The 23,033-nt window shown below is 35.3% G+C and overlaps 2 protein-coding genes across 5 annotated transcripts in view; one reads left to right on the forward strand and one right to left on the reverse strand.

The window, feature by feature from the left end:
- On the forward strand, nucleotides 1-19,064 carry LOC147072448 (uncharacterized). Of its 2 annotated transcripts, none has more exons than XM_085947444.1 (10): nucleotides 1-235; nucleotides 537-716; nucleotides 3,148-3,810; nucleotides 6,057-6,181; nucleotides 6,835-6,945; nucleotides 10,590-10,682; nucleotides 11,309-11,482; nucleotides 13,818-14,010; nucleotides 14,372-14,524; nucleotides 18,692-19,064. In XM_085947444.1, exons 1-10 carry the CDS (start codon nucleotides 116-118, stop codon nucleotides 18,818-18,820), a joined length of 1,941 nt encoding a protein of 646 aa, XP_085803570.1. In that variant the 5' UTR covers nucleotides 1-115; the 3' UTR covers nucleotides 18,821-19,064. The 2 variants fall into 2 exon arrangements, with proteins under 2 accessions (XP_085803570.1, XP_085803571.1); XM_085947445.1 differs by having other exon boundaries at nucleotides 18,695-18,968.
- The window catches only part of LOC147072449 (uncharacterized), a 12,846-nt gene continuing 8,835 nt past the window's right edge, over nucleotides 19,023-23,033 (reverse strand). For all 3 annotated transcript variants that reach the window (XM_085947446.1, XM_085947447.1, XM_085947448.1), the window contains 2 exons: nucleotides 21,076-21,234; nucleotides 19,023-19,864 (listed from right to left, as the gene is read on the reverse strand). In XM_085947446.1, coding sequence (XP_085803572.1) covers nucleotides 19,778-19,864; nucleotides 21,076-21,234 — 246 coding nt within the window. In that variant the 3' untranslated portion in view covers nucleotides 19,023-19,777. The remainder of the gene's footprint in view (nucleotides 19,865-21,075; nucleotides 21,235-23,033) is intronic.

Consider the following 23,033-nt stretch of genomic DNA (forward strand, 5'->3'; position numbering starts at 1 on the left):
TTCCTTATTTAATCTGACAGTTCTATTTCACTATAAAATTCATTGTTTACAGTTTTCGTTTTATGTTTGTTGATGTTATTATCAGAATGTAAATGCATTTAACGTACAATACAACATGTCTATTAAAATATGTAGACTTTGCGTCGATTCGCACTCAAATGGCATTGATATATTCAATAATACTTCTGAAATTGAAAACATCAATGTCAAAATATACAAGCTTTTCTCCTTTCGGGTAGGCGCTTACTTTATTTTGAAAACTATTACCTAATTAATATTTTAATTACAAAGCAACCTTTACATGTTCCCTGTATAATGTTTATCCACAATCTTTATTAAATCTTTCGCCTATTCCTGGAACAAAATAAATATAACTAGATACATTTCCCAGTTTACTGTAATAATTTTGCGAGTGACTTCTTATAGTGTGCACAGTAACTAAATAAACTGTGTATACATTAATGTTCCTATTCGTGTGACACTCTTTCATTCATTAATGCCTGTTTTTATGTACTTATAATAAATGTTGCTTTTAGGTCACACCGAATGACACATCAACAACTATCTGCCTCGCATGTATCCATCATATAAACGAATTCTATAATTTTTATCTGAAGGTCATCAATGCCCAATTGAATTTCTCCAGAGAAAACATTGGAGATGAAAATATTGTGATTTCTCCAGATAAAAATACCCAGTCTACAACTTTGATTCATGTAAGTGTTACCACATACATATTGTAACCTCATGGTGAGGGTTACGTTCAAATGTGTGGGAGAACACCACAATGTAAGATTTCAAAGTGAGGTTTATCGTTTTTGAAAGAAAAACAAAAGTTCTCAAGCGGTCACTAGGCTTTTATTTATGCCCAACCAACCGTACAGGAATATAAGAAAACATGTTTTTGCACAATTGTATTGTTTTAAATTTAATTTCAGTAATGAGTCGACATTGAGCTACTTTACAAGCTGCTTATTGGCGAATTTACAACCTGCTTGTAAACTCACCCAGTGTCATCGAACAAGCTAACAAGCAGATTGTAAACAATCTACCGAGAAAAGCCGTTCCACTTTTACACGCTGTACGCTGGCGTGTGGGCCGATATGCGTCTGCGCAGTAGAACAATAGTGGCGACCTCCCGGTCTGCGTCTGCGCAGTAGAGCGATAGTGGCAACCTCCCGATCTGCGTCTGCGCAGTAGAGCGATAGTGGCGACCTCCCGGTAAAAAAACGAATTACGTACTGTCAAAATAGTCACTAGCTTGTGTCTTCTGAGCGAGTGGAAAGTTTTGTGTGTCATCATCACAATCGCACTAGCTGACTCGCCCGCTTTTAAATTCGCCAACAAGCAGCTTGTAAAGTAGCTCAATGTCATCGAGGCTTAAGCGGATGGCGAGAATCATGGCTTAAATATACCCATGCCTTTACATTTTTTTTAATGGTTTTGTTAACCTCCGCTGTTATTTAAACGGCCGTCTGCCAACTGACTTCAGATAGATAGCTGATGAAACAAGGGCATTCGTGACCTGATGCCGTCTCTTGGTATTTTTGTGTACTGTGTGAGTGGATGGGCCGATATTAGATATTTATAAAAGCTAACAGTTTGTTTAAGTCAAATTCTCTTAACCCACTACTGATTTCCTGGTCATTCAATCTAAGCTTAGTAATTAGGTCGGAACTGCAAAATGTTAACTTTTCAGTAGAGCTATTTTAATGTTGCGATTGACCAAATCTTATATGCTGATTACCGATTAGGACCGTTGTTATCTTCTAAATAAAATTATATTTTTTATTGATTTGAATTAAATTCCAAATGTTTGGGAGTTCTGCTTGATTCACCCGGCTTGATTGCTCGATTACAACATACCATTGTGATAGGTGTTGTCATCATTCGTGTTTGAGATTCACGATAAAATATCGTATTATTTAAATGGCTTTAGTTATAATTGTTTAATTATTATAATAACAAGCTCTGTACTGAGCTTGAATCCATTAGAATTTAAATTCAAATTCCATCAAGTACCTTCGGTCGATAGTATTAATCTTAAAATTAATTGTTTATTTGTTTGAAATTTTTATTTGAATATTGTAGTGTTATAAATGATAGTAAATGTTCGTTTAATTCTGTTGTAAATTATTATTTATATCGTAGTAGATTACTTATACACTAACTTATATTAAATTTACTTAGTTTAACTTATTGTCAATTAACTTATTTCACTAGCTCAGTTACACTTCTCAATTTATTTTATTTTTAAGCTTCAGAACATGTGTTTATTGTATCAGACAATTTTTAAGTTATTATTCTGTATCTCGATGCCGTATCAGCTATGGCCTTTTTATAATGAAACTAAATTTCGAATTATTAAATTACTTTCACGTTGATAACAATTGCGGGTAAAGATCTTCTTAATCTTAAAGAAGAACCCGGACTGAAGTTTTCCAGCCGACATCCTTTCCAAGTTAATTCACACGTTCTTTCTGCGAGTAGCCCCTTTAAACAGTCACCTATTGTTTTCTGAAGCTGAAGGCGATAAATATAGATGAAACATTAGTCAGCGACTGAAACAACGCATTCTATAAAGCGTATGATTTCATTTTGCGTGTCCGCAGAATTACAGTACAACATATTTGCGTAATATTATATTGATAATGCTTAGGTGCTAGTTATGTTATTTAATTTTATTTATATAAAGCAATAACATTATTATTCAAATTATTCCATCACCATTCATGCTTTTAATTACCTAAAATTATAAACATCATGACAGATAATCAATCAAAGAATTTAAGATGTGTGTTCGGTTAACTATCGTATTTATGAAATCAGGGGTGTGCTTACGACTAATAATAAAGTAATTTGCACTATTGGGAGAGGCCCAATAATCAGAGATGTAACACCACCCATAAAAACGCATGGCTTGTGAACAATTATTCTTAAGACAATAAAATTTAAAAAAAAAAACATTCAAAGAGTTATGAGCGATTAATGTTGACTATATTGAATGACACGGAAAGCGCGTTCCCTGCCGCAACACAAATAGACCGACGACGTGGATTCCACGTTCCCAGGACCCAATGGGTTAATAGCTCAAAAGGTATAGCTTGAAATTATAGTAATGTTTTTTTTTGTTGCACTACTTTTCAGGATGCATTGGAATATCTTACGGACTATCAAAATTATGACAAACAAGAATTACCTCAACGAGTGCCGATAGAACAGAAAAATATATTCAAAGATTTGAACAACATCATAAAAGAAGAAGATTGCACGCCAAATTGTGATCTTATTGACAATGATTGCTTAAATTCAGAAGCGTTGCTTGAACACAATATACCAGTTGTTTTTACCGGTGACCATATAAAATCCGATATTGAAGAATATCAGAATGAAAAATTTCACTCATTTCCAAGTGGTGATGTTATGGATGCGGACTTGGCATTCGACAGTGACGACAACTTATTAACTTACAAACGTAATAAGTTATTTATAAACAGTAAACATGAGCGGAAACAAAGAAGAAAATTAAGACAAGCGAATAAATTAGAAAAAACTGCAATAAAAAAGCGAAAGTCTGATCGAAGAAAACAAAATGCTGAAAAAATTAAGAGTTTATTCAATAATGACGTTGTAGATAATAGTTTATTAAACACACAAGACGATAAAACATCACCCAAATTTCCCCCGGAAATTATTAAAGATGGTAAATTGATTATTAAAGGAAACTTGCTGGACGAGTTGATCAGTAAATTTTATCAAATTCAATGTGAACTCTGCAGTAGTGCTCCTAAGTTTCGGAATATAACTCGGGTGAGTAATTATTGGCAATATTGTTAAATTTGTGTTGGAACTGTTTTATAATATGAAAAAAGGAATCTTCCATTCCAGGGTTACAAAATATTTTTTTTTTATTTAAGCGTCTTAATAGTCTTTGTTACATCAATAAATATTTTCAATTTATTTAGTAAAGCTCTACCTATATAATCTACCTCTGTGTAAGAATATTGCACCCATAACATGTCTAATTATTTTAAAAATCAATCCACTAAAACCTCGTAATTCATATTCATCCATGGAAAAATTCATAGACCATGTCAGTACTATAAATAATTGTCCATTTGCATAGTTTATTTGTTTTATATTTCGAAATTCTATTTAAAATTGATTTTTTCCGTTTTTTTCTGAAAAAGGGTAGTTTCAAATTTACAAAATAGAATAACGATAGGTATCCAAATTTAATAAAAATATTTTGAACCAATGATTGGCAACTATCCGTCAGTGGCAAGGGGTGGAGATATGCTGTTAAGATTCGATATAAATAGTGCACACTAAACTTTTTCAGTCATACTTTTCTGTTTTCCAATAACGAAGAGCGCGATGCAGAGCCGTTGATGTTAAGCAGCTGTTCTAACAAAAAAAACACATCACATGTCCTTTCTCTCTTCCACTTACACATGATAATAAGAATTATATATGTTTTTCTCACTGAACTTAGATCGTCGAAATTGGTCCCTTAAAGTTAGGCGAGTATCTTAAGGAATTATATGCCTAAGTTTGATTCTGCATCGCACTTACAATACAAATTACATACTATGGTACTCAAAGGCCTAAACCAAACCATAATAGTCAAAAAATATTCTTCGATCCATAAAACTCGTGGTGCAGTGCGAAAGGCGCTGGCCTTCCATCACGAAGTTCTGGGTTCGAATCCCAGTGAGGTCAAAATATATGTACATAATCTAATATGTAAATTCCTCAAGTCTGGGAGTTTTACTACTATTATTGGGCTTCACGGTCTGTTGTGGTGTTTAATAAATAAACAAATAAAATATCTAAAATTATGTATAATTTAGTGGCATAATTGTAGATATTTTATAGATAGACGATTAATTTTGACTATTACCTATCTATTAAGTCTTAGTTTACGCAGGATTTAATTGAATTTTAAAATCTAACCAGCTCTATCTGCAATGTGTAGTATTAGTTCAATGAAAACAAATATGTATGACTTTTCTCTTTATCATTCTCTTTGACTTCATACTACGGAAGTCAATACCACCCGACCGAGGCATACCTGTTACCCCCACGGTGAAGCTATGCGACCTAGAATACGCCGATGACGCTGTCCTATTCGACAACTCAATCGAGGGCATTCAAGAGACAATCGACAGGTTGCATAACAACTCCTCTCGCGTTGGTTTGAAAATCAACGTGAAGAAAACCAATGTCTTGTGTAATAGCACCTGTCCTGATCCAGATTTCCCTTTGATTAGCGACGGACAAAACATCGAGAGCGTCGACAGCTTCAAGTACCTGGGGGTACACATCACGGGAGATGGCATTTTGCAGAAAGAGCTCGCTATCCGAATGGGAATGGCTGGAGCAACATTCAACTCGATGCGGAATGTCTGGGACTCACGATTGTACTCGGTCAAAACCAAATGCCGCCTATTCGACGCTTGCATTCTGACGGTGCTGCTTTACGGTACCGAATCATGGCACCTTACGAAGGCTCAGAGCAACCGTATACTGAGCTTCGAAAACAGATGTTTGCGACGAATACTGGGTGTGCGGTGGTATGACTTTAGGAGCAACGAGGAGATAAGAGAACGCACCAAGCAGCCTCGCATCACGCTGAAAGTGAAGAGGCGACGTTGGACCTGGCTCGGCCACGTGCTGCGGATGCCAGAAGAGAACTTCAACCTGGCTTGCCTGTTCTTCAAGCCGACCGGATTCCGGCGTCCTGGAAGGCCGCTATATACAATCTACAGAGTGTATACGGCGAAGCTACGGGATGCTGGTTTGACCTGGAACGAAGCAAGAAGACTGGCGAGCGACAGGGATTCTTGGAGGCGCCGCGTGGTGTCCATATGCTCCAGTTAAGGGGCGGATATGGCAAAAGAAGAAGAAGATAAAGTTTAGTGTGCACTATTTATGTCAGATTTTAACAGCTTAGATCCACCGTTCACCAACGCTGTCTGTAGCCATAAGCGGTATTCAAAATTATATTGATATTCATGATTGTTTTAAAAGGATTTATCATTTTTTTCAAACAGCTAATGAAACACTTTGATGTTGTCCATGAAACAAAAGGATTTCTAACCTGTTGCAACACTCGCTTATACCACCATCGAACGATATACATGCACATGGCTCGCCATCTACAGCCATCTGCTTTTGAGTAAGAATATTAGTTGTATTAAGTGTTTTCAGTTAAATAAAAATGAATATAAATCTTGCGTAAATCGTTATAATAAATTATTTATATTTAATCATTATAATATCCCAAATCATATCGTTTTATGTTTGATTAACAAAACAACATGAAGGGAACCACCGTATTAATATACAGGGTGTCGTTCTGCGCTTACACTATGATGTGCATTTTTTACTACATATGGTTACTTGGGATATAAAAACAAATGAAAACCTAGTTAACTACCTAAAAGGTTGTGCGAAGTTTCAAATAAGCCTTCAGATCTTTCAAAATAACATTCACTTTAATGTGCATGCGCTCAATTGAATCCATTATTACACCTGTTATGTTTATTTTTGTTTATATACCTAGGGCAACTTAACAAGTATCAAAACTGTCTTCTCTGTGAAAATTGATTTAATCGATACACATATAAGAAAACCCATAACATTGTCAACTGATACGCGCTAATATTTTTTTATGAATACTATTGTATAGACAGAGATCTTACTTAACTTGTACTATGAAGGTACCTGATGGTTCTTTTTCTGAAGTAAGGCTATATATGAAATAGTTAAAATCTGTCTTTAAATCAAAGAGGTCTGTATAAAAGTGTTAATTTGAATTAACTGTTATAGGTGTCCAATATGCAAAAAGGTTGTATCGCGGCCTCATTCATTGAAGCTGCATTTGCAGACTCATTTACCAGAATCGGAAAAACCACACAAATGTGATGAATGCGATCGCAGGTAACAGTTATTATATTACGTTTTAATATTAACCGGATAAGTGCCACCAGCGTCCTAGCACGCTTTTCTATTCCGAGAACAGAGGGCCAGCCATGCAAAATGCGCGTGCAAAGACGCTTCACTTGAAACGCAATATATCGGCCGAGGCAATGTTTTGAATAATTCAATCGCATTGCCCATACAGCGACATCTCTTAGGATCATGGTGTAATACTTACATTTGTAATTTTCTATATTATCATCAATGAAACATCAATTTTAAACAAACCTTTCTTTGGTTACCGAAACGCGTCGCTAGTAGGGTTGTGCCACGGATCCGATATTTATCAAATTACTCGCCGGGATTCCCGTTTACTTATAGTAGATGCAATCGAAATTATGGTTCGCTTATGCATACGAGAAACGGGGAATACTGTGATTCCTGAATATACACAACTACACAATAGCAGTGACACATCTTCGAAAATATGCCAGTTGAATATTCGAAGTCGTATTTGACGTACCTAATTCGGTTTCGCGGCTGAAATATTTTCACTTTATAATTCATTTCAGTAATTTACGGGTACGATTTTGTAATTTTTAAACCTTCGTAATCTGTGTTGTGTGTCGTAATTGTATATTTTATAAGATATTAGTGTCGGGACTTATTTTATTCGCATAGTGTTTAACTTATTTGACTTTTTGTGTTATATCTTTTTATAATAAGTCAAGTTTCTGGGATATTTGAACTTTTTTACATATAAACCTTTTGATCTTCTTTCTAATCAAAATGGAAGGAACACAAAGTTCATCAGAAAATGCCGAACAGGTCGAAGATTTGATGTACAGGGTTGGCATAACTGTTGAATCGGATGATAGTGATTTTGATGTCGATTTGGATGAAGAGGAACAAGATCCCAGTGCATATGAAGCTGCACAAATTGATGAATCTGTACCGGCTGATGAATCTGTTCCAGTTTTCGAATGGGAAACCGATGATTTTGTCCCCAAAATAAATTCATTTGATAGCTCGAGGTCAGGAGCGGACATAGAAAATGTTGATAGCAGAGAATCGGAGTTTTTCAAGCTGTTCACAACCAGCACGCTTATGAATTTCGTTGCCATGGAAACCAATAAACAATACCAATACGTCAAAAATCACTGCAATGAGTTGAGTTGGAGATTGAAACAATGGGTAGACGTAACAGTACGAGAATTGTACCTCTTTTTGGCAATATGTCTTTTGATGGCCTGTAATTCGAGAAATAAAATACAAGATCACTGGTCTAAAGATATTTTACTATTTTCTCCGATTTACTCAGATACGATGCCCCGCAATAGATTTCAAATCATTCTTCGCATGCTCCACTTTTGTGACAATACGCACCAAATAAGTGGGGACAAGATTTTCAAAATTAGATTCCTAGTGGACTATTTCAAAAAAAAGTTTGCGGAGTGCATGTATCCTTACATGAATGTGTGCATCGATGAAAGTTTGCTACTTTTCAAAGGCAATTTGTCATTTCGCCAGTATATCCCATCAAAAGCAAGCCGTTTTGGCATTAAATTTTTTGTGATATGTGACTGTGCCACCGGATATGTACTGAATTTTATTGTGTACACTGGAAAAACCACCGAATATGTAACACACATGCACATGGGTATTTCAGGAAGTGTAGTCTTGACTCTCATGGAACCATATTTGGACAGGGGACATACCCTGTACGTAGACAATTGGTATACTAGCCCAATTTTGTTCCAAAAACTACATGACCGGAAAACGAATGCTTGCGGCACTGTAAGGAGAAACCGAAAGGGATTGCCAAAGCATACGGAGAAATTGAAAAAAGGAGAAATGAAAGCTTACCACACAGACACTATTTCGGCACAAATCTGGAAAGATAAAAGGGAAGTGTCCATGCTGACGACTCTTCATCCTGCCCAGCTCACCGACACAGGCAAAAGAACGTATCGGAATGAACCGATAATAAAACCGGAATGTGTCCAAGATTACAATAAAAATATGGGTGCAGTTGACAAATCAGACATGGTTTTGTCAAGTGTACACTCGACGCGCAAAACAATGAGGTGGTACAAAAAAATGTTCTTCCATCTAATCGACCTCTCACTGTTGAACAGCCATATACTGTTTTGTCAAAAAACTGGAAAACGTGTACCGTTGGCACAATTTCAATTAGAGGTCATTCGACAATTAATTAACGAATACAAACGTGTTGTGCCTTCCAAATCTTCAGTTAGGAAAAGACATTCAGAATTGCCATCGCGTCTCACAGAGAGGCATTTTATGGCAAAATCACCTCCAAGTCCTAAAAAAGTCAAAACAATGGCAAGATGTGTGGTGTGTTTATCCAGGAAACTTCGAAGAGAATCAAGGTATGAGTGCAAACAGTGCAAAGTGGCTCTCTGCGTTGAACCTTGTTTTGAGACATACCACACGGTAGAAGACTATTAATTTTTTTTTGAATTCGTTATATTTTTATTTGGTTTTAAGACTAAAGTAGCACATTGTAGAATTACTTCTCATACATTATCACGTTCTCATCTTTACTGTGTAAGTGTTGTGACAACCCTGACGTTTTGTGAAACATTAATTGTGATTTATTTGGATAAATAACGGCGTAAATGGACACATTGTGTATTAATTTGGTAAGTTTTTATGATATAGTATTAATATAAAGCCAAAAAAAGTATATTTACTAAGGTTTATTTTTTCAAAGAAAATCGCGGCCCTCCGTATATGGCCATACAAATACCTCTTGGCAGAGAACAGGTTAAAAATGACAACCCGAGGATCCCACTCAATTTCAAATTCTGAGATTGATTCCAGGATTGTAAATATCCCAGGATTAGTTTTTATAACATGACCATTGAAAAGAATACTCCTTTCAAGAAAACAAAATGTTTTTAAATGAAAATATAATAAATGAAAGTATCATAAATAATTACAAGATAAAAAGAACTTTTTATATACCACGTTTTTAAATTGCCTGTTGAATCATATAAACTTGACAATTCTATGTATTAATAAATATAGAATACTGAAATGTTATTTTGACATTTCATATTGATTTCCATAGTAACGCATGTATATATTAATAATTTAGTTGCTAGGACCCAATTAGCAACCAATAATAGTGAGTAGTAAATATTACTTTTAACGAATTTTTTCCAAAACATAAACAAAAGAGAATTAACTGACAATGAATTTAATTCTGCTTAAAGATGGACAAAAGTATTAAAAAAATGCATTCCTGTGGTGTTCTGATATATTCTAAAAGTTTCAAATGTCTAGCTAGTCGGGAAGTTAGTTAAAAATCTTGGACAAACAAGAAAAAATCTGTACGGGACAAACAAGAATACGAGCTAATAAAAACATGGTAATATACTATTAATCTCTTTCAACTTTCTTACTTTCATAAGTATTCAGAAAAAAATATGCAAAATAATGAACTTTCAAGCATTTCAAAATTTCAGTCTTTTTCTAAACCCGGGATTGACAAAAAACTGCTAATTCCAGGATTCAAAAAAGACTATCCGTAATATCAGGATTTAAAATCCTATCCATGATTACTGTCCCTAATCGCCATTAATATTATCTATTTACCTACTTTTATTGTAAAGTTTTCTTTTGCCATCTTTAATTAGATTTAGCTACATCGAAGGATTGGCCAGTCATAAACTCACCCACATACCTGTCGAAGAGAGAGAGACAATCAATTGCAAAATCTGTGGTAAAAGGTTGGTAATTTATTGAGTTATGTTTGATAGAGCGACAGCATTTTGAACATGGCAATTATTTTTCAGTGTATTTTTCAAATATTTCTTAAATCCAATTTATCTAACAGACTGCCATTTCTATGTCTTATAAATGAAGGGTAAGCGGAAAGAAAGATCATTGTCGACAAAAATCGAAAAATGGGTTTATTATGTTATCTTGTGGACAATTTTGTAAGCTATTATTAGATAGCATACTTTGGAAAAAATTTTGTCCAAGCACTGACATCACAAAGAAAACAATGAAATTCAAAAGATACATCATTATCACAAAGATTTGACGAATATAATTTTTTTCTTTTCAAAACTATACATTTAAGTAAAGTGAATTGTGATTGTAGTGAATATTAAATTGACGTGTAAGATAACTTTAAATTTAAGTTTAATAAATGGTGTAACAACGTAGTTGTTAAGGTTTTTCACTTTATCTCAACACTGAATTAATGTGGCAATGATCTTTCTTTCCGCTACTCTTCAAGTACGATAAAATTAAATAACCATTTTCAACTGACATCTATTATCTGCCCGATTATTATAGCCCATATTAGAATTGAATATTAAAAATGTACTAACGACGGTAAACATTACAGATTTACATTGGCCGCATCTTTCTCCACTCACATGAGAGCCGTACATTCAGGCGCTAAATATTTGTGCTCAGAGTGTGGTCGAAGCTTTCAGAGGAAGACTGAACTCACATTCCACATGTTGACTCACGATACAACCGGAAAAAATAAGGTCCAGTGTCAGCAGTGCGGGTTTATGTGAGTTTCTCTATGTGGAAATTGTATCTAAGGCCTTCCGCTCACGAGAATACTAAAAAAAGATGCGACTGAAACTAAAATTCCAGCCAGTATATAGCTAATTCATTTCAATGGCGGCTCGCTTACGACAAGACTGGAATCTCTCAGTTTCAAAATGTTCACAACCAAAACCGAAGAGACGCGACATGCTAGTCTCCCAGTCTCTCAGTTTCCAGTCACCCATAAAATAGTGGCACCAATATCAGTAGATTCGATGAAAATCATATTTTCTTACCAAAATTGGTAGCACTTAACTGAACTGAACAAGCAATGATGAGTCAAGATGTCCAAAGTTAAATATAGACGAACTGATTTTTAATTTAAAATATGTGGCAGATGTTGAGAAATACTCCTGCCTGTATAATTACAGGCTGCCTGAATATTCCCGTAAAGATCTTACGGGGAAAGCTTAGAATGAAATAGGAAAGACAATGGGTTTGACAGTTTGAGGTTATGAGATTATTATTGTAAGTAGGTTCAGTAGCGCCGTGTGTGAAGCATTAGTCATTGGCCAGTTGATGAGATCCATCATCAATCAGTTTGTAAGATTTTAGTTTCTTCGTGAGCGAAGGTCCTTCCGTACTCTTCAAATGCACTAAAATCGCATTTTTTTAGTACTTACTACATGCAAGAAGATCACCGTTTTATTGTGATTGAGCTAAAACCTCTTATGTGATGACATTGTAATATTACAGAAGACACAAAAAAAACTGCTTTATACGCTTAATGAAGGTAGAATTTGACAACAGTCTGCCATTTTCATACAATGCATTCAATACTGCCAACGCAGAGAATATAATTAATTAATTTTCCCATAATAAATATTATGTTAATACCTTAGACTATAGATACATCTAGACGCCACCCGTTGCATTGCTAAATGAAGCCGCTTGCCTTGCGTTTGGTTTGTGAGCGAGCAAACGCATTCGTCTACAAATGTTCGAGACCATAGACCATTTCGCTAGTGCTCGCCCAAAGTGCTCGCACTAGACGCTCAGAATTAAAATATAATTTTCAATTTTTTTACGTTATATAGTATTTTTAAGCGGTCAAAATGCAACCATTAGATAAAGATATCTATAATTTAAGTTATTTCAAAAAAACACTAGGTCACTGATATTAAAATATATAATAAAATACAAATAAATTATCACGAACATGTATCAACTTACCTATGAAACGTTATACCATCTTCTTGCTTATCAGTACGGCTACCACATTTTAAGACAACACACAGAACCATCTTTTCTACTTAATTAACTAAAAATATTTACCACTGACTTTATGTTTAACACAAAAATATCAATTTTAGCAACACGAGCTCGCAAGTTATAGACGCTGTGTGAAGCGTTTTGCCCCGATTTGATGGCGATATTTTTGGAAACTAGCTTACACAAATGTAGACTTTTTATCTTACTCTAGCGCGTGTCAAAGAGATCGTAAGGGTGCCGAATACTTTCTCACTCGCACTCATGCATCGTTTTTGTTCAGGCCTTGGTTAATACATTAATCACTATCAAGTACTGTAATACAAAAAAAATATTATATAGATAATGAAGTTTACATTTATTATCTATGGTCCACATTATGGTCGAAATCTTAAAAAAAATATATACTGTCCTACAAACTTATCTAAAGAACGGTCAAAAATGAACTACTAACTACCATATAGACGCCATTTTAAAAATGTCATTCGAAAATCAGATTCTGTCCAGTTGCGAGTCTTGATTGGGTAGTTGACGACAGTGGCTCACCCATCAATTCTTTAGATACGTTTGTAGATCTGTACATGTATTATATATTTAAAAAAAAATATCAATGAAATAATCAATCATGTAAAAATGTACCTATTTTTACTCAAAATTGAATACAGAAAGCAATAAAGGATTAAAGGTTAAACTTTTATCCCCCTTTGAAGTAGTACGCGCCTCCAGTTTGGAAACCGCTGACTTAATGACAGACCAAAAACTGATTAATTAAAATCAATAAATGCCAATATTTCCAATTTTACTTTACTAACATTTATTGCGGTTTATTCAATTGGCTAAAATTAAGCTAGTTATGGCTAAAAAATTAGCATATTGTTGTAATTTAAAATATATTAACCAAAAGAAACTATGTATCATTAAAACCAACCATATACACTTGAATACAATAATGATATTTTTAATTTAATTGTGGACTTATCAGTAGATATTTGAGAAATTACTACATACTGTGCAAAATTGGTACCTTGATAAATAAGTTGAATGAATTTTGTGAAATAATTGATGCGAATCTGTATTTTCTTTTGCAGGTGTAAAAATCCGCCCACGTTGAAGATACACATGAAGAGGCACGCGGTGGAACGGTTACACTGCTCACTCTGCGAGTACAGCACGCATCGCCAGCAGCAACTGAACATGCACACGCGCGTTAAACACTCCGATGACAAACCTTACGTCTGTGTTGTGTGTGGAAAGCAGTTCAAGTTGAAGAGTGTTCTCAGGGTGAGTTATTATTACATATTTACCAGAGGGTGATATTTCAAAGTATGGTGCTTTTCACCTTCTCAATTTTGATAGCACAGTTTTACTTACATATATATTGTTGCAGTATATTATATAAGTCTCAAATAGTGTACTTCAAAACATGTCTGTTATATAAATATACTATAAGCTGCAGTGGTAGTTGTATATGCCATCCATGGACTGAAACCGTATGCGGTTTCAAACCGTGTGCCATACTAAGCTTATGTTTTCTGTTCATGGAAATATATTTTATTTTATTGATATATATACCCATTGCTATCGAAATTTTAGTAGTTTCTCATACAATTTTTATTACATGACTTTCTGTTACATTTTCCAGACTCATATGGCTCAGCATACGGGAGAACACAAATTCATGTGTACATTCTGCCCCAAAACATTTGCGTCCCCCGGAAATTACCATTCTCATCGAAAAAGAATGCACGCTGACGAGCACAAAAATGAAATCGACATGAAGCAAAAGGAGAGATTTGTAAGTGTAAATTTGCAGTATACTCTCATTGAAATAGTTAAATTGTAGATATATACGAACACAATGCCATCTGTACAATTTATGTAGCATTCATTATATTATCTCCTTCGACCTAAGTGAATTCGTACTTACACAATTTATAAAATATATGTATTTTTTTGTCATTCTACGATTAGAACAATAATTATACTCAATAAAGTTCGAATCATGGATCATGTAAAAAAAAATCAGTACCAATCAAGGCCTGAACAAAAACAAACCATAAGTGCAAATGAGAAAGCATTTGGCACACTTATATCTCCGCAAGATGCATTAGAGTAAGATACAATTTCTATGGTTGAATTAAATATTTTTTGGAAACATCGCTGATAAATATATTGATTTGAATGATTACATTCATTTAAAAACTATGAGCATGTGTATGTGTTGCTGAAATTTATTGTGTTTGTGTTAAATATAAAGTTAGTGGTAATGATTTTTAGTTAACCCGGCCGGCGCCGATGTCACACACCTTGTACAAATCGGCCAAATTCGCAATGCGCATGTGTATAAATCGATGCCACCGCGTCCATATTTATCATACGGGACTGATTTTTTCACGTAAATTTGGCCTGATTTGTCCTTCTCCTGCCACCTATGACATATTTTAAAAGCATTGGTTCTAAATATAAAATAATCACCAAAGTTTCGAACCAATTCGTACGGCCAAGTTTTGCCGGTCGACAGAAATCAGTTTGAACTGCGCGCCGCGACTGCGCAGTATACGACAGACTTTCAACCGAGCGGGCCATTGCGCGGGATTGTATTTATCGCATACAAGTTGAATATTTACCGCAATCGTTGATAAATACTTTTTTTGCTGTCTGGTGTACTTATCACATTAAAACTGGCATGATTAACTATTGAACGTATGATTTTATTTTATCGCGATTTTTAAAATACTTTTTGTACCTACTGTCTACCGTGTCCCATTTTAGTGAATGTGAAAATTAATACTGATATCAATAACTATGGTGTGTGAGTTTAATGGTTTCTGTGATTTGGCGTTTCTTAATACTGTAGTTAAACATTTTAAAAACATTTCATAGTTTTATAGTGCGTAAATATGGAGGAAGAAAATGTGCGTACTAATGAGGAATTGGACTCAGATTATGACATGTCGGAAGAGGAATTGGAACAACATGAGACTGATCATGATGTTGACGATACGGACTCTGACGAGCCAATTGAATTTTTGCGGTCATGGAGAACTGGTCCGTATATTCCAATAGTTCACGAATTCAATGATTGTCGATCTGGCGTGACATCGAACGACTTGGACGAATCCTCTCCCGAATGTCTTTTCTTTGAACATTTTTTGAATAAAAATATAATGTCGGAAATAGTGAACCAAACGAATACATTTTTTAACCATTCGTACAGTGCGGGAGACCTCGGACCGAAATCGCGGTCACACAATTGGACAGACACGTCAGTGCCGGAGTTGTATACATTTTTTGCCGTATCAATGCTGATGACTCGAAATAAGCACACGTCGATAGAGGAACATTGGAGTACCGATCCTTACCTGCATGCAGACATTTTTGGGAAAATAATGGCTAGAAATCGATACCAACTTATTTTACAAATGCTTCATTTTTCTGATCCTAGTGTGACCGCCTCAAATGATAGACTAGCTAAAATTAGATTACTGTTAGAACACACAAGAACAATTTTTAGGGAAACGATGATACCGTATCAGAATCTTTGCATAGATGAGAGCATAATCGTGTTTAAGGGTAGATTAATTTTTAAACAATTCATTCCTTCCAAAAGACATCGATTTGGAATAAAAATGTTTGTGATGTGTGACGTAATGACAGGATATATTATTGACTTTATAATTTATTGTGGGGAAGGGACTGACATACAAGACAATGAAAATCTCGGTATTTCCGGTGCGGTAGTGACAACGCTAATGAAAGACTATATCGGGAAAGGTCACACCTTATGGTGTGATAACTGGTATTCGAGTCCGGCGCTCTTTAAATACCTTCACTCTCACAAAACGAATGCTTGCGGTACAGTGAGAAAAAATCGTAAAGATATGCCAGTGTTCAGCAAACTGAAAAAGGGAGATACCGAGGCTAAGTACAATAGTCCACTTTTGGCTCTGAAATGGCACGATAGGAGGGATGTTCACATGCTATCCACCCTCCACGATGCATCATTTGGACCAACGGGAAAAGTGAACTATAGAACTGGCGAAAACATTGAAAAACCAAAATGTGTTATAGATTATAACAAAAATATGGGTACGGTAGATAAGTCCGACATGATGCTTAGCAACTTGTCGTGTATGAGAAAATCGATCAAGTGGTATAAAAAGGTCGCATTCCACATGATCGACTTATATTTATTAAATGCTTTTTATTTATATAAATTTATTAAATCTGACAAAAAAACATTGGGCGATTTTCAACTCTGTGTAATAAAACAACTAGTGGACAAATATTGTGTGAGAATTTCAAATGCACCCCTGCCTAAGCCGACAGCGTCAACTAGCGATAATCCCGTACGATTATTGCCCAAAAGTGCAACGGGACATTTGCCAGAATACATTTTACCGACACAAAATACCGATAAGCCTAGAAGAAGATGTTTCGTATGCGGGAATTCTAAAAAAAATCCGAAAAAAACAAAACTCTCGCTATATGTGCCCAACGTGTGATGTTGCGTTATGTCTGTCACCTTGCTTTAAAATATATCACACATCTAAAGAATTTGAAAATAGGTTTATTATTGTATTTGTTTTTTTTTTTAATATGTGAGTTCGTGTTAATTTATCAATAATATTCAATAAGTGAAGTGTTTGTGTAGTTTAAATATATTAAAAGGGTCCCCTTTATATTTGTTTACGACTCAACCCGAAGACATTAATATGTGATTTATCGATATGCACTTGAAAATTAGTAACGCTCGATTCGTGGGAACGTATGCACAAGTGTCGAAATATTACACACCGTGCAGAGCTCTAACTAGTTGCTACAAAATGGCGACTTGCGGTAAGTTCTTTCAAATTTGGATAGCATTCGTTTGTTCGAGTGTTTCTGATATTATAACTGATTTATTACGGTTTTTTAGTGTGTCGAAATTATCTTAATGGCTTTGGGTTCTCGACTGGAGCTGTGACATATTTTTTATTGCTTTTTTTAGTATAGAACAAAGACGATAATGAAATTCATGCGTAGTTATGGTGCGTCATACGATTTTTGAGGCAGGTGCCGGGTTAATTTAGTAGAAAATATGTTTAACTATGTTGTGTTTATATTTGGTAGCCATACTAAGAAGCAATATGACGGTATAACGTTGCATAATTAATTAAATTTAATAATAATAAAATTGAGGTTCTACGAGGATTAGAGGATTGTCTTCTTAAATGTATGTACTTATGTAGGTCCATTTTATTTTCACCTATCCTTTAAAAAATTGCACGATTTTTAATTCTTTCTTGACTTTTGTGATTTTTCGAACACAAAAATCTTCACAATGAAATAATCACGTAAGTCGAGGACTTATTATAATAATTATAGTCCACTGAAAGTTAAAAGTACTTCGGCCACTACTCTTGCAATGGCATTAACCCTTTTGGAAATAAAATATTGTTCTAAAAACCAGGCCCACTTATTGTTTGAAAATATATTTTTTTAACTCAGCAGCTCCATCCTGTCCTAACACATTTTCAGCATTCACGGGACACATCTCACACCTCGGACATATCTAATATTCACTAATTATTTTCCAAATTACCTGCCGAAGATGCCCATTATTTTAGCTGTTCGAGAAACATTTAGCTCTCTGACTGCTAAACATAAAACTTTCTTGCACATTTCTTCAGATGTTTCTTCCACAGGTCGCCTGGTGTAGAGCCGACATTAATAAACTCCCCATCTTTATTACTTTTTTAAATATTCAGATTTATATTGGTAGTAGTAATGTTTAGTTATATGTATAGGTATATATATATATATAACATGTCCATATTATGGAAAATATAAATTTTGACAGTATTGACAGATGGAAAATAATAAATTTAAATATTGCATTTAGTTTGGGCATTCATTATACAACTGGTTGTGAATATTGTTGATGTACCTACCAGGGCTATTATTTTCTTTTTCTTTTCAGAAGAACATTGAAAGAACAGAATCCACCGACCATCTGAAAGAGGATGAAGAACATGTCCATGAACTAGCAAGAGAATATCTCAAGAAGATTGCCGATCAAAACGCTAGTAAAAAAGTGATATTAAATTAACTAACAATAATAATTAATAAAGCTATCAACTCTCAGGCTTGGTTTTAGGTAGGACAATGAAATATTAGGTATCAAGTAAGAATTATTCATATATGTACATGAACACAAAAATGAACTGTTAATTTATTGTAAATATTAGTTTCATATGTCATTAGCCATTCTAAAAGCAAGCCATTTAGTTTTTAAATAATAAATATGTAAATATTTTTTTTATTTCACTTTATTATACTCATGAATATAAATCTAATTCGCGGAGTTTTCATTCAATTACCTACATAATATATTATCATAATTATCCATGTCCACTCCCTTAGTTGGAGCATACAGATACCGTGCGATGTTTCCAAGAACTTTCCAGTTGCTCACCAATCTTATTCCATCTTCCTAGGTCATGCCAATACACAAGATTAAATCTTCAATCTTTTATTTTTTTTGCGACCATGTCCGATCCTAATAAGATCATATGGGTCTCTAAAGAGTGGAGGTTTGTATTAACAGATTTTGTTTTATACGAGAAATGGATGTCAGTCACTTGCTCAACCTATTAGGTCCATACTCTGACTCATACACAAACCCAGGATTCAAACCTGGGATCCATGACGCAATAGGCCGATGCTGAAGCCACGCGGCCATCATCCATTTTCTACTTGATGTTTACATCCCATCTCGAGATTTTGTCTCCTTCAATAGGTAGTGCCCTCGGCTATAGAAATCTGTAAACTATGAAGGCTTTAAGGGCCATTTTTATTATTTGGAGAAGTCAGTCGATATAGGCAGATCGTAATTGTTGAGATCATAGGAAGGCACATAATCTACATATAATTATGTAATTCAAGAAAATCACTTGTTGAATTTCCTCAGTTTCAAGTTCGCCAAGCTTTCATTTGATAGAGCCCCGAGATTTATCTCGTCTATTTATTTTTCCTGCCCTACTCCTTAGTAGAAGTGAATGGTTTTTCAGAAATTAAATTTTTTTATTTCCTCGTGTACATATTGTGTATCCACCGGAGTTTCCATAGCGGATTCCTTATTTCTTGAATTCATCTGGAGAAGAACATTAAGTATTGATAAATATTTTCTTAAAGCTACATAACTTGTATGAGAAAAATGCTACACACTACAAACCACAGACCTACAAACTTATCTAAAGAATGGATGGGAGAGCCACAGTCGAAAATTACCCAATCAAGACTCGCAACTGGACAGAATCTGACATTCGAATGACGTTTCCAATATCGCGTCCATATGGTAGTTCGTAGTTCCATTTTTGACCGTTCTTTAGATATGTTTGTAGGACTGCACATAGTTTTTTATTAAATAATGTTCTAACTATGGCCTTGTCCACATGGCGGGTTTTGACTCGTACTCTTTGACGCATTCCAGGTACATGTGACATTGAGCCGTCCACACGCACTCGCGCCGTGACGACTGTCGCGCGCGGTCGAGGTACAGATGACCTCATTGAGGTGTCCACATGCACTCGCGACGAGACACGCGCCATGTGGACAAGGCCTATCTGATACTTATTGTGCTTGGTTCAAATGGAATATTAAAATAAAACAAATAAACGAATAAAAAAAATTAACTACATACATACCTACCTAATTTAAATAAAAAGTGAGTAGTAGTTGTATCCCTCAAAATGGACCAAACAGTCTCTGAAATTGTGATACTGGATATGGTCTAACTATAGAAAACATAAAAAAATAACTAACCTAATCGAAGAAATCCTACTTAAAAAGTCGAGCATAGTGCAATTTAAACTCACATAATTCGGAAGAGTGCTCTTATCCTTAAGTTATCAATCCATGTTTGACTCACGGAGACTATTGCTAATAATTACGCTATCTGAGGTGCTGCTGTGCATTATAATATAGTGAAACTCGTATAGTAATAGGGTGATAGCACAGAATGGAACAGGATTTATTAACATAGTAAGGGTAAGATTAGGAGCACAAGTGATTTTCCAGTACCCAGTAATATTGTTTATAATAAATCCTACAAAATTAAAGTTATGGTAAAATAGTATTTAACTAACTATGTACATACATTACTTTTTGACATGGCTAATTAATTATTCAAGATTGTAAAAGGTGTGTCCAACCCACGGGCCCAAAAATCCAGTTCTGTCATTTATTTTTAAAATCATGTTTTATTGTGAAAATAACCTGTTGAGATTTTGAATGGAATTTTGAAAGCTGGCCGGAAATGTCAATCAAAAACTGATACATTACATTGATTCTTTAAATACTTACATTTTTAAGTTTTTCTTCCTGTTTCTTCTTTATATCTCTTGCATAAAGTTCTGTGTGCATTTTCTTTTGATGTGTACAACGATTTCCTGACGATACAAAGGTTCTCGGGCAGTACGTGCAAGAATATTTCTTTTCTCCGGTATGCTGGGCCAAGTGTGCCTAAATAAGAAAAGAGGTTTAATAAAAATAAATACATCTTATAATACATAATCTAGGTACTGAAACAATCTCTTTAAAATGAGAAAAAATATGATTTTGAGAGACCCTTTGAACCCTGTCGGCTGTTTTACCAACATCACGATCTACTGACATTACCATACATGCCTGTATAGCAATCAGTTAGTTAATAGTAATGGATTAGACAGACGATCTTGTGCATGACATTATTTCTTGGGCACTATAGTGGTGTGAGAGAGGAAATCACTGGCTATCCATTGAAATAAGATGTTCCTGATACCAGTGTGACATCATTGTTTGATGGTTTAAAAACAAACTTTAATAAACGGTTCCCGTTTATCCCCAGGGACACCTTACTGCCTTTGAAAACAAGTTGTCATGTGAAAAATGAAAAAAAGTAGTTTTTCAGATTGGTCGAAAATTAATTCAGGAGCCCAGAGTCTATGCTAGTAAGTTGAGGAGCTTATGGTTCAAAGGGTTAACAAATTAATTGGATTTGAGCACATCTGCTGATTATTAATTTCTTTAGATATCACTGTTAAAAGTGTTGTTGTATTAAACTGATTTTATATTGTTAGATAAAATAAAAAAACTGACAGATTATAGAAACACATTCACGATGACTGAGTAAATACAGGTCAGGCCTATAATGTCGTGGATCCCGGGTCTGACAAATTCACATGTTGTCTTTCAGTGTGTGTTTGGATCCAGAGAATCTAATAGGTTGAGCAAGTGGCTAACATCCATTTGTCGTAAAAAACAAAAATCTGTTCCTGTTGACAATATCCACTCTGTGGACGGCCATATGATCATCTTAGGATTGGATTGTGGTTAGCCACAGGCACAGTTTTCTACAAAACTTCTGTGTGTACTGGTTCGGTAAAAATTTACAAGTCTGCCCCTGCACACCTTAGAGTGCTTAGAGGTAACATAGATCATCAATGAGATTGTCTGTAAATAGTACAGATTTTTTTTTTTAAATGCTTTCAATTTCTCATATTTGTACACATGTACTACGTTAAAGTGCCCACCACCACCCGTCATATATGCACAACCGTGGATATGCACGGCCGCTTTCTATGACGCTTTAAACGTGTCTGAAAGAAGTGATTTTAAGTTCTCATTCCGTCCCGAGACGGAGCCGCACGGGACTGATGCTGCAACCATGCACCGTAGTGCTTAAAGAAGAAAGTTAAGAAAGAAAATGTTTGTTTTTTGGACTGGCTCTGCTGTCCGCTGACGTTAAGCGCTTTGTGTACCCACATACTGAGTGTCACGAATTGAAATGGATGAGTCTACAGCGGGACTATCCCGCTCCCCATACGACGCTGCAAATTTCTCAAATGCCGCAAAGTTGGCCTCGGTTGCTACCAGATCTCCATGACCAATTGGGCCCGTGTGAGGACGGACCCTTGCAAACAGCTCCACTCGTTCGAATTCCATAAGCGGGCAATCCCAGAGGATGTGTTCAACATCTTGGTGGTCATGCCCGCAGGTACAACCCGGCCCATCTACTATCAAGCCAAACTCGTGGAGTCTGGCGGCGAAGTTGCCATGGCCGGTGAGGAACTGGCTAATCAAGTGCGAAGGTTGGAGTCTTCTAGTTTAGTGCCTGCAGAATACGTCTGGAAAAAAAGCGGTAAGTGTGCCGCCCCTTGGGGGAGGCAGTCCACCTCGCCTGCCATGCCGCAAATGCGGTCTGTACACATGTACTGTATGCATGCCTGCGCAGGTTAGACTGCATCAACTTGCCTGTGCCGTATAGCTTGTAAAAAATACAC

The sequence above is a fragment of the Rhyacophila brunnea genome, unplaced genomic scaffold, assembly GCF_057557595.1.
Source record: "Rhyacophila brunnea isolate RB1 unplaced genomic scaffold, BYU_Rbru_1.0 scaffold_2, whole genome shotgun sequence".
Classification (NCBI taxonomy): Eukaryota; Metazoa; Arthropoda; class Insecta; order Trichoptera; family Rhyacophilidae; genus Rhyacophila; species Rhyacophila brunnea.